This window comes from Porites lutea, chromosome 11 (genome assembly GCF_958299795.1).
Source record: "Porites lutea chromosome 11, jaPorLute2.1, whole genome shotgun sequence".
In the NCBI taxonomy this organism is placed as follows: domain Eukaryota; kingdom Metazoa; phylum Cnidaria; class Anthozoa; order Scleractinia; family Poritidae; genus Porites; species Porites lutea.
Genome location: NC_133211.1, coordinates 5,636,135 through 5,649,323, shown reverse-complemented (window position 1 = coordinate 5,649,323; position 13,189 = coordinate 5,636,135). Strand labels below are relative to the sequence as shown.

Below are 13,189 nucleotides of genomic sequence, written 5' to 3'. Positions count from 1 at the left end.
ATTTTGTTTGAGAAGAAATATCAAACATTCGACACAGTGTTTCATCACCAGATGAAACACCTCGAAGTTCGTCAAAAATACTCCGCTGCGCGTCGTATTTTCAACTCTCTTCTCGGTGTTTCATCTGGTGATGAAACACTGCATCTCATGTTTGATATATTACGTCAAACACAAAAATGATATATGAATTAATCCGAAAAGCGATAACGAGAACATGATCTCAGAGGTGACGAACGGTTTTCTTCCCTAACCCTTTTTCTCAACATTTAATTACTGAGCTTGTTGTGGAGAAAGAGAAAATAGCTGAGCCTTTCGGATCAAGTTTATCTTCAAGTGAACAACTCTGCAGATCGAGCTGTTCATACACTTGGTATATATTTTGGCTGATCCGATCTCCCGTCGTTCATACATTCCGCAAATTTGTTATTTGATGTATCTTCAAAGATCATACTTATTAATAATGATGGTTATAATAAAAATGATAATAGTAATGATAATAATAATAATAATAATAATAATAATAATAAGGATAATAATAATAATAATAATAATGATGATGATGATGATGATGACGAATGATATTATATAAATGATGATGATGACTAAAACCGTTTTATTCACAGTACATCTATTCAAAATATAAATTGCTCCTTATGTGAAAGAGCTAAATTGACGTTACTAGTAAAAGCTGAACACGATGTAAATTTGAAAAAAAAAAAAACCATGGAGCTAAAGTTAAACATGTACTTGTACAAGAGAGAATAAACCAGTATGAGTAATCACACATACCAATGTGCAACCGTTTGAATTCTAGAATAGTAGTGCTTTTACAAGAGACAGCCACATCCCTCCCCACCTTCGAACTTTTTGTGCGTATCAAAAGTCACAGTATGCGTGATCCACATTTTCCTCCATAGCCGCAACGACGAATTTCGGACGCGCACTGCGCGCGTTAGGATGCCGGTATACGTATCGGGTGCCATTGGCAAAAAGAATGTACAAAAAAACTGACTGTGACTTCTGAAGTGACAATCAGTTGTCTTGTGTGTTTCAATTCGCGATAGGTCGTCCCCTCTTAATGGATCCGTAATCATCTTGGGGAGATTTAATGTAAAACCAGCGTCCAGCGTAAAAAAAAGATAAAACGGGCCATGATCATAATTGTTCTCTCTTGTTCTCAAACGGTCAACCCCCTCAAGCGCCACACCCCGCGCCCCTCCCGCATTACTTTAAGTTATTTAACAGAATAAGCTTTTCTCTTTTTTTACTTCAGTCCTGCAGATTGGAAACGCAGTTGTCGTAATTACGCAACTAACGGCTTTATCTTCAAAAAGAAATTGTTTTTTCATTTCAGGCAACAGATGTCAGCCTTCGTCATTTGATTGGAACGTCCAGTTAAACCTGTAATCCTTAATATTTCCAGGTGTGTATTGATGACTCACCGCCGGGACTGAAACTGGATAATATATATTTTCCGTTTTCGCTGTCTAGAGACTGCGGTAACTTATTAGCCTTTTCACTCAAACCGCTCAGGACACCCGAACCTCTTACAAGACTGAGAAAAGACAAGGCTAGGCTGTCTCGCGATCGAAAGGACGCCGCATTGTCTACTCAATCTGGAAAATTCTTAAACCAACGAAGATGGCTGGAACGCCAACTTCTGGCCATAAAAGAAATCGAGCAGTCAGGTAAATTAAAATAGCTTAGTTCTTATCATTTTCCAAGCTCCACTTAAATGAGAACCGGCTGGATCGAGTTCGGGAAACAGCTACACTGTAATCTGCGGCGACTGGCACACGCATTTCAAATGCTTGGATAAAGAAAACGTATATTAGCGTTCACAACTTTTTAAAAATTAGGTCTGGCTAAGCAAAATCGCTCTGCCTGATTTGAGGGATAACATTAAGATACGCTATAGACGAAACGTAAAACACTGGAGTTAAATTCATAGTGTCAAAGAGATAAACATAGCTGTATATGTACAATTTGCAAAGAAAACTGATCATGGGCCACTGAATTAAGCATAATATTCATTCGGCAATTGCAGGGCCGCTATTAAAAAAAATCTTTGTTCTGAGCGAACGTAACGATAGAATTAATCAGATAGACATCAACCTTTACAAAAAAAACCACCACAACAACAACAAAAAGAAAAAAACGAATACACATAAAGAAGAAAAAGAAAACAGAAACCGACGGCAATATGCAAATGCTGATTAGAAGACGAAAGGGTGCCACATACTTCTGTTCTTTCCTTCAAGTCATTCCTTGTTCATTGCTAGAAGCAGTTCATTCCTCTCAACGGCGTTTCTACTCATTTTATCTATAGCAAAAAAAAATTTTCCTTTGCTTTTGAAAACAAGACTGGTCCGTGAATTTTCAGGAACCACTATTTACAAATAACCATTTCAAAGCTACAAATGAATGCAATACTTATTTTATCTTTCAGGCCACCTGCTTTTCAATGTCAATATATGGGTTTAAAATCTACCCTCTATATCATTTGTGGCTTCAGATTCAACTTGAATTGAAGCCACAGCATTATAGGATTATTGCCGGGCAAAATATTTTGTATGGTTGCGACCCATTATGAGTATCTTGAAATTTTTTAAACAGGCTTTTCTCATTAGTTCTTTCATTTTCATTGAGCTTTTCATTATAAAAGTTTGGTTGTGTAAATAATTGGACCATTTGAATAGGGTCCGATAAATTTGCATACCGCTAAGAAATAATCGTGCAGTTTTAGTGGGGCTTCCAAATAATGAATAACAAAAAAGAATAATTAACAATGCTGATCTCTTACCTAAGAACTACAAAATTTAAAAACTAAGAAAAGAGATTAAAAAAAATATCATGACATTGAAGAAAACTAGACATGGAAATAAGGTTATTTTATTCAGTGTTTAGTTTTTCTAGGAAAAGAGAAGATGGTTAGGTCTTTTAATGATTTTGTCTTCCAGTCGCTAGAATTTTGAAAAGTTAAACGTCGGTTTGTTTCTTTGTTTGTATCGTGAATGCCAATCTTTGCTCTCGTTATAGGAGCAAAGAAAAGATCAGAAATATGGCCCTATTCCAAGAAAACATTATTTACTAGGTGCTTGCTTTTCCTTGAAACTTACGCACGCAAGCAGACTGGGTCTTTCATGTTTTGGTCTGGTGGAACTAGTTAGGAAAGTTTTGTCGTATTTAGCAGTGAAAAAGTAAGTTTTGCTTTGGCAGATGTGGGCCGCCGTAGTCAGTTACCTTATGGAATTCGAAATGAATTGCGAACCCTTTCTGTTCTTAAAGGTATATTTAGGCTTCTGCACTGGTCTATCAACTCATAACATAGTACTATGTACTTGGCCTGAGTCTCAGGTCTTCTTCTCTTTTTCTATTACCCTTTTCCTCCATAAACGCTTGATGCTCCACGCTCAAATAAAAGTGCGTATCGCTCGGCGTATTGAAGAACGCGGTCGACACCTCTCCACTCCTCTTGCGTCTTTTCAAAAAGGTGGGGTGTGGACACCATTCCTTTTTAACCTTGGGGGTGGGGGGCGGGTGGTGGGGTAGTAACCAGGGTAACCTAGGTAGTAACATTAGGCGGTGGCTTGGGACATTTTGGGCAGTCTTACATCAAGTAGTATCTCTTGGGCGACTTTGGTGCGAATGCAAATAATATTAAGCCAGAAGAATATCGAAGATTGACGCTTTCATTTCATCAGGAATATGGGAAAAGTTACTGTTAGTTGTTCTCCATACTTAAGGTAGGTCAGTGACATTGCGTAAGGGTAAGGAATCTCGGAAATACTTCAGTCAATGTTGTTGTTTGCCTACATGCAGCAGTGCCGTATTTCTTCAGTAAGCTTATGTCGATTTTAATTTGTTTGAACAGCTGTCGATGGAGCTTTTTGTGCGCTGTCTTTTATTATATTTCAGTAAAGTATAAAATACATTCTTTATAATAATGTAAAACTAAAAAATCTTGTGAAGATCGTGTCCAAAAACAAAGTTATTTTGCAACCCTTCGTTGTATGCATGGAAGTACTCCCCCGCTAACCTTCTTCTCTTGTATTCGTTAAGTCTTTGATGGTTAGTTTACAATTTGTAGAGCATAATTTTGAAGTGGCTCAGTGCTTTTTCTCTATGCAGATACAGTAGATCGTTATAAAATCAGTTACTGATCATATCTTGACATTCTACTGTTTTTGCATAACATTCTACTGATCTGTCAAGATCCAGCAGGTTACTTTAATAGCAACGGGCAAGCAGTAACCTGTGGAAAGTGAAAGCACGCTCTTTGTAGAGTATAAGGTGAATCAAAGTGTACATGAACCACTAAATTAGGAGAGTGACCAAAGTCCTTATGTCACCTGATATACTGTAAAATTAATGATCTTGTAGATGCCTGGGGTTTCTTTTTGATTTTAGGAGCCCAAGTGGGGCCATTTAATAGATGAGAGCAATTTTATTCTCATACTCCACAAAGCTAATATGCTTTCGGCAAATATTATCATCACAGTTAATAACGACTATCCAGTTTATCCTTTGAGATGTCTGGGCAGTTTAGAAATCCTTATTTTTTTTATAGCTCAACTTTGATGTCAGAATCTTTAATTAAAACCTGACATTGAACAAGGTAATATGGCAAACTCTTGTTAATGGGTTGTTAATCAAGCAGGAAATTGAATAAATTGAATTATTTTGCTCTATTTCATTATTTCTCAGTATTTTTGAGCAATTTTGTCATGTGAGGCATCTATTAAACAGGAGGGTTTTTTTTAGAGAAGGGTAACTAATACAAGTGTACGAGGTATTTATTTGAGACAGAGTACTTATCAGGTGAGGCCTTAAAGCTTCCAGGAAGAATGCCTAGATCAGGCCCAGTTTTAGCAGCTCTCAGACATCGATCTTCTCTTACATGATTGCACTAAAACTGGGCCTGCAACGAAACCTCACATGCCTGTGCTACTGTGACCAAATTCTGATTGCATGTCCATGGTGTAGTTTTTGGGACTATGAAGAGGTTGTTAGCTAACAAGGAATATTTTTATCCATCTAGGTTTACCAGGCATGATGTGATCGCTCTGTGCCTTGCAATTTTCATTCCAGTGATTGTTGTTGTACTTACTTTGGTCGCAGTTCTGCCGGCATTAGGAGCACCTCCCTTGCCTAACTTTGAGGACCCCACTAAGGTATTTTAGTTACTGATACAGTATATTGCAGGGGTGATTGCAAAGAAGCCTCAAGTGATTTCTGTTTTACTGCAAGGTCGACCTCCTCCTTTTTGCCTTCTATTTGCTTGTGAAATGTTTTATTATAAATAGAAAATCTAAACTTACTCTTTGTTCCCCGGTACTATCTTAAAATACTTTAGTTGTTTAAGTTAAAACAAACTTGAGGACCTTCACTAGTTTTTAAAAAGCTTAAAAAAACACAAACATTCATTTTACCAGTCACACAGACCTAAAGGTATCAGAAATCAGTAACTGAGGGCATCTGTGCAAAAATTCCTCCCCAATAATAAAACTCTCTCTAATACACACACTGTTAGAATCAGCCCTAGAAAGATGTCCGTCTTATAGAGAGTCAAATAAAGGGAGTAAATTAAGGCGGGGACCGTTTCTAGATGTCTGTTTTATAGACATGTATGTCTTTTAGAGGTGTCTGGCATCATGAGAGCGTTGACTGGGTGTATGCTAGGGACTAGCCTTAAGTGTCTGTCTTGGAGAGAGTCAAAAAAAGGGACTCAATTAAAGCAGGGACCAACTCTAGGTGTCCGTATAGAGATTTATGCAGGGTTCGCAAATACGTCAAATTTGGTGATTTTACGCCAAAATTGTTCAGATGACTCCACTGAGGTTATGGAAGGAGTCACTTTGACTCCAGAAATTTTCGGTAACAAACAGGGAGCCACTTCGACTCCAGAAATTTTCAGTTACAAACACAGTTTTGTCCTTACCTTTTTCCCAACAAATACAATTTCTGTTAATTGTAAACGTTGTAAACCTTAATTAAATAATCAAAATTAAAGAATTATACTGCACGACAAAACAGGAAGAGGGTAAATTACGATCGAAGTTTACTCGATGACCGACATCATGGATTTGAGCTTTCCAGGTCAGCGGACCACCACAGCTACTTGGTGTATCCCTCACGATGGTGTATACATGCCAGGGCCACGTGCTGGAAAGTCTGAAAATGGCTTTTTTCGTTGTGATACTTGACTCCAAATATTCCAAAATGACTCCAAAATTTGTAAAGCAGAAGTCACGCTGACTCCACTCATCAATAAAATTTGCAAACCCTGTGTATGTCTTATAGAGGTGTCCATTATGAGAGAGTTGACTAAGTGCATGCTTGGAACTGACCCTAATATTATTGTCTGTCTTAGCACTTTCCATTTGTCAGAACTGACCGGCCGGACAGTTAGCAAATGAAATCATCGTTTTCTCTTGTGCATACTTTTTGGGACTTGACTGATTGGGCTGAATAGTTTTGATTAAAAGTGAAATTCTCATTAAGACGGGAACGGTCTGGCCGGTCAGTTCTGACAAATGGAAAGCGCCCTTAGAGAGAGTCAAATGAAAGGAGTAAAGAAAGACTGAAGGTATCAACTCTAGTTGTCCGTTCTGTAGAGGTGTCCATTAAGAGAGTGCTGACTGTATGCTGCAAAGTATGAAATTAAAGAATTTATGGGAAGTAATTCAAATGAACACTCCCATGTCCAGGAGTTCTGTCACATGGCTTCATCTTTGTTTTTAATTACATTGCAAAAGTAACTGTTCTCTTTTTTCCAGGGATTTGAGCCCAGAGGAACACCACTCAGTAATGAGATTGTGACATTTTCTAATCTTGGGACACTTCTTTCAGTACCCAGTAATACACACTCAGGTGGGGGAACCATCATGCATGACACTGTAGATACAGTCAGGCGCAAACGGCGCTCCCTGCAAAGTTCACTTCAACCTCCTTTGAGGGAATACTTCAACAGGGATTATGCCAGATCCATGAGTTTGGTTTTCAAGGCTGTTGACCCAGACAAAAACTTATTTGAGGCAGACAAACTTAAGGCCATCTGTTCCATGGATACTGACATTGTGCGAAGTAACCCATCCTTTTCATCATATTGCCAACGGGACAGTACTGGATGTTACTCAAGCTCATCTCTTGGAAATTATGTTGCATTGCTCAATAACCGAAGCTCGTGTCAAGATATTATTGAGAATGATGTGCAAAATGTCAAGATGTTGTTACAGGACTGTTCATCTTATTTTGTAAAGCAAACTCTGACTGCTAAGTGCAAATACCCAGATTTGTCTGAAAATGAAACTGTGAGCTCTAACTGTCCGTCTGTGCCTGCCAAATGCATCAAACACTCTGCAGTGTACAACATTTTTCAGTATCTTGTAGACAACGAGTTTATTGTGACATCGAACAATGCTTTTCTCAAATATACTGTATCTATTCCACCAATATTTTGGGAAAATGCAATTTATGAAGAAACATATAGAAAGTTAAAGGATAATACCCCTGAAAAAGGTGGTGTAAAATTAGCAGCCTTCAGGTTTGGTAATTTCAAATATGACAAATTTGGAAAAGAGCTAATTGCTGAAGTCATATTTCCTGCTTTGGCTATGATCCTTGTGTTTGCGATCATGTGGTTTTTCTTGGGCTCTTTTATTCTCACTTTTTGTGCCCTCTTTTGCGTAATTTATGCTTGTGGTCTGTCATACTTTCTCTATAATATTGTTTTTGGCATGGATTTTTTCCCTTTTCTCAATGTTCTGACTTTGGTATTTTTGGTTGGTATTGGAGCAGACGATGCATTTGTTTACTATGACATATGGAGACAAACAAGAGCTGCTAACCCCAATGCAAACATCATGCAGTTGACAATTAAGACATTGCGTTATTCTGCCCTCTCCATGCTGGTTACAAGTTTGACAACAGCATCAGCATTTTTTGCTGGGATCTCTTCCAGCATAACAGCCATAAAGTGTTTTGGAATATTCGCAGGTACGTCCATCTTGACCAATTACCTCTTGATGATCACTTACTTCCCTGCAGTAGTTGCCTTGCATGAGAAATGGGTGATGAAGTACAATGAAGGCCATGGACTTCACACTCTAAAATCAGGCAAATCAGAAGAGGATATAACTGCACCAATGCCACAGGACATGTCGACCGATGCCTTAAGGGAAGGAACATTCAAGCCTGATAATCAAAAGCAGTCATCTTTCTGTATTCTGCAGGTTATTGACTTTCCCTGCTCCCTTGTATCATCAGCTGCGGATCGTATCCAAAAGTTCAGTTCCAATCTGTTTGGTCGTTGGTTGCCATATGTAGTTATCAAATTTCACTGGGTTTGGGTAGTACTGCTTGTGGGCTTGACCGCTGGGTTTTTGTGTGTTAACTTTGTAAAACCGGGCCTTCAGTTACCTGAAAGTAAGGACTTCCAAGTGTTTGCCTCTTCCCATTCACTTGAACAGTACAGTTTAAAGTACAAGAGTTTCTTCAGGTTTGAGCAGAGTGGAAGCTCAAGCATAGAGCTAATCTGGGGAATCAAACCTGCAGATAATGGCAATTACTTCAACCCGGAGGACAAAGGAACGCTCGAATTTGAATCGAATTTGGATGATCTTTTTACCCCCAAAGGCCAGGAATTTCTTCTTTCTCTGTGTGAATCGGCTGAAAACCAGTCATTTTTCCGTGCATTTGCTGAAAATCGGGGATGCCCAATAAAGGCACTAAAAACATTATTTGAAAGTGGCTCTGTTCCAAGTTGCAGCAGCCATTCATTTCCTTACCCACGTGATGTAACTAAGCGTTGTCTTCTGGAATATGCCAAGTCAGGACATGAAACTGGACTTCTATTTGATTCTAAGACAAATGATGTGAAGGGATTTAGGCTTGTTATTTTTACCAATCAACCATTCACAAATGCTTTTTCAGTTGTAAATGCATTATATAAACAAGTTACTTCTTGGTTGAAAGATGAATTGTCTGAGGCTCCCCCCGGCTTGCAAAGTGGCTGGGTAGGAAGTTGGTTGTTCAATTTTTATGGCCTACAGATTGGCCTCTCCCAGGGTACCTATTCATCCCTGGGCATATCTGTGGCGGTGTCATTCTTCGTCATGCTGCTCACAACACTCAACATCTTCATCAGCATCTACGCCATCATCACCATCATTGGAATCATATCGATCACCATTGGATCTCTAGTATTGGCAGGCTGGCAGTTGAATATATTGGAGTCCATAGTGATGTCAGTAGCTGTTGGACTGTCGATTGACTTTACTATGCATTATGGTGTGGCTTACAGACTGGCACCAGACAAAAAACAAAGAGAAAGCAGGGTTCGTTATTCCCTGGTTCACATTGGATCAGCGATTACTATGGCAGCACTTACAACATTTCTCACAGGTGAGACTTTCTGTTATTGTTTTCTCTGGTTAGTACATAAACTAAAACTAGAGGTAATCATTGATTACGGATCGTCGTTCGTCACTTGCCGAAACGAAATCGAGTCGAAAGGAGTCCAGTTCCCGGCCAAGATGCCCCTGATAAAATCAGTTGGGGCGACTAATCGGCAGTCGCCCGTGATATCTCGAAAATTTGTGGCTTTGTACCACAGGAACACCAAGATTACGATGCGTTCTGACCAACGCGATTAGCCTGCTAATACAGCCATCTCTCATCGCTTCCCGCCGTTTGGAAAATTTCGCGATAGAGACTTTTTTTTGCGTTTTGATATTTGTGTTGAGATAACACACTTCAGTAGATGATGTGGATGTCTCCTTAAGTTCCAATTCCGACGGGTAAATTGCGCTGATGCAATTTCCAAAGTTCACATTGTCAATACTGAATAAGTCGTCGATATATCGAAAGGTGTTGCTGAACTTGATGGCTTCTGTAATGTCTTGTTTCATTGTTTTGACCATAAAATCGTACTGAAAGGTATGAAGGAAGAGATCAGCCAATAAAGGTGCACTGTTGGTGCCCATTGGTATGCCAATAACCTCCCGAAAAACCGAGCTTCCAAAACGAACGTAGATGTTATCGATAAGAAAGTCAATAGCGAGACGAAGCTCGCAATAACTGTTGAATAATAAATAACTGGAAGAGTATACGATGTTGTGCGATGAACGTATTTCCAGTAAATAACCGGGAGAGTATAATATGGCCACACCAACAATCAGAGATCCTGACCAATCGACTGTATTCACGTACTATAAACAGCTAACACATATACTAGCCTGCTTGGCAGGCGTTTTAAGTGTGAAAGGAAAAAGGGGAAATCAGGGAGCTTAAGCAATAACGACGGCGACGGCTACGAGAACATCATCATCACCCAACGTCAATTTTCGGAAAATATCTGTTCGGAAGACGATTTGAGATCTAGAATTTTCGGAACATTTGTTGTAAAATTTCTCGCTTGCATGCCTCTCCTAGGATTTTCGAACATCTAAAAAATGGTATAATTGCCCATTTTTAACGGATTTTTACCCTAAAAAAGTCACCTAGAATTTTAGGGAGCCTTTTTTCTGGCTGGAATTTTCGAAAAGGTAAGCTTTGATCCCTATAATTTTCGGATCACTAGACTTTCAGCTAGGAAATCCGAATAGATGAAAGATTTTTAGGGGATAAAAATATGCCTATATCTACCTTTTAAATACTAGAATACGTTCAACAATGTTATGTTTAAGTGGTTTTGAACTATATTCTCGTTGGGTGCCCCTGACATCAGTCAAAAAGTGTGTGTTCGCGCTGCTTTAAACTTTATCTTGCGTATTCCATCTCGTTCTATTGATCAGATGTTGGCGAAGAAAGAGCGTCCCGCGTTGTGTTATGTTCACTTCCTCCACAAAACGTGAAGTTAGGCAGTTTCTCGTTGTAGTCGTGCAACGACGGCAAAGAAATGTACAAAAAAGCGTGATGCACGTGCAAAGTTGTTGTTTTGCCAATCTAACCCTATTGCTTTCTTTTCGTCCTCAATGTCGACGCCGTTCTCGTTGTTTAAACTCCCTAATAAGGCGTGCTAGAAAGGTTCCCTCCCTTCTCCTTCCCTTTCGCGCTCTTCATAAGCTCTCGCTCGTTAGCTCAATTCTCCCTTTTTTATTAAAGGATGTTTTTCTTTACTTTATCAGGATTGATGATGATGCCAGCGAAGGTGCTTGCGTACTTCCAGCTTGGTCAGTTCCTGATGTTGGTCATGGTGTTCAGCTGGCTTTATTCCACCTTCATTTTCTTATCAATCTGTACAATGATTGGTCCAAAGAATGATTTTGGACAGCTTAACGTCACTCGTCTGTTTAGGCGCTGTGGTCTTTGCCGAGTCAAACCGGAGGAATCAACGGAACCAATAGAAAAGAATGAGCTTGTTACTGTGAAACAACAGGAAGCCAGTGATCTGCAGGCTACTGGAACAACAAGCACACTCTGAACTGCATCAGTGGGAGATCCAGGGGAGGGGTCCCAGGGGACCCGGCCAAGAAAAAATGATTTTTTTAGACCCCACCCCCTGACTCTAATATTAGGGTCTGCATGAGCAGGAGGCTTGACTTAGTTAAAGAACTTAATCGCCACTGCGCGTGTCTTATTAGAATCTACATTAAGTAACTATTTGTTTGTGTATATTTTCTTGAGAGTATAAAAAAATCTTCGAGAACGATTTTAGTTTAACAGACTATTCACGGCATCTCTGTTTTCTTAACGTAACCTGGAAGTAGCGTTATTGCATTGACACGTGCGCTGGGCCAACACACACGTGTCCAGTTCGCGCGTTCATCAAATAAGAATAAGAGAAAACCGAGTGTTGTAAACAGTCTATTTTTATAGGGCCGAAAAATGGTCGTGTCAATGTAGCCACCCTCAATCACAACGCGTGTATGTAGATAATCAATTGAACCCATCAGATTAAGCGAGCCATTCGTCGATGGTTTTGGTTTTACCTCTTGATGTTAAAGAGAATTTTAAGCAAATCAAAAGAGCTGGGTAAAGCAAGCAATTGTAAAATTACTTCAGAAACTGTAGTTGTACATATACATATGTAATATAGGTGTCAAAACTTGGTGATGGTCCCTTTGTTGCTCTACAAAAACTATGCTAGTTGTATATATGACAAATGTGTGATGCGAGCAAGCTTTCCATTTGGGGGATAACGCGAGAAGTCACATGGGAGTGGCACACTAATAGAGAGGCAAGAGGGAGAGGCAGGAAAAGCTCGAAGCTCGCTCGCTACTCGAAATAGAAGGTTTGCTTGCCGGCCAAATTGTTTTATAGCTCCACTAGGAAAGGATATATCAACTAAGGAGATATTCCTAAATAGATTATATTGGCCAAAACTTTTCATTTTGCATATTCCCTGGTATTTCTTATGTTATATCTAGTCAAAAGCTATTTAATAGCTTTTTTTAAGTTATAGCAACTTTACCTCATATAAATATATTATTATATTTATTTCATTGTTTGTTTTTACAAACATAAATTATAGTTCCAAAATAGCTTGAGTTTGATCGTCCCGATGAACGTAGTCGTGAATAGGATTGTTGTTGTTGACTGACGTTTCGACAGCCTGTGCGATAGTCATCATCTTATTTCATGGTTTGCAATTTAACCTTGATGCGAGTTATCGGTAAACTTTTTGCTGTTGATTATATCCTTTAATATCCTATAAAAAGAATAAAATTGTTAAAATAGACAAGATCCTCGTGTAACTCGTCAATCGCTTGCGCTCTTCTCCTCGTCAAATGTGAAGTAGAAGGGACTCGCGCTCGGGTCAAAAAAGCTTGCGCGCACGCTTTTTTAGGGTCCCCAATAGGTTGTTCGGGATACGGGATTTGCCTCATCTGAAGACCAGGATTCGGGATTTCAAAGGAAACTGGGGGCAAAATGCGGGAACGAAAGTATGCACAGGATGCGGAATGTTGAAAATAAACTTCGGGATTATGGGATTGAGGGAATATGCGAGAAGGACACTCAGTCCAAGGCAGTAAGTCCGAGGTAACGGCACAGCATCACCAAGAGTTAACGTTTGAAAGTCCAACTCAAAAGGGGCCTAGTGTTACCACGCGTATTTTAATAAATTTCTTGCTTTCGTCCCGCCTTCCTTGCTATGGAAGAACTCGTGGCACAGCTTTAACTCTGACAACTTCTGCATGGGAGGCTAGACTAACATGCATGAAATAACTGAGTTGGTTGCTTGGAG

The 13,189-nt window shown here is 39.3% G+C and overlaps 1 protein-coding gene across 2 annotated transcripts; it reads left to right on the top strand.

The window, feature by feature from the left end:
* Positions 1–1,431: 1,431 nt before the first annotated feature.
* Positions 1,432–12,687, top strand: LOC140951762 (protein dispatched homolog 1-like). Of its 2 annotated transcripts, none has more exons than XM_073401094.1 (4): positions 1,432–1,688; positions 5,042–5,174; positions 6,780–9,405; positions 11,130–12,687. In XM_073401094.1, exons 1-4 carry the CDS (start codon positions 1,642–1,644, stop codon positions 11,423–11,425), a joined length of 3,102 nt encoding a protein of 1,033 aa, XP_073257195.1. In that variant the 5' UTR covers positions 1,432–1,641; the 3' UTR covers positions 11,426–12,687. The 2 variants fall into 2 exon arrangements, with proteins under 2 accessions (XP_073257195.1, XP_073257196.1); XM_073401095.1 differs by lacking the exon at positions 1,432–1,688 and adding an exon at positions 3,618–3,746.
* The last annotated feature ends 502 nt before the right edge of the window (positions 12,688–13,189 follow it).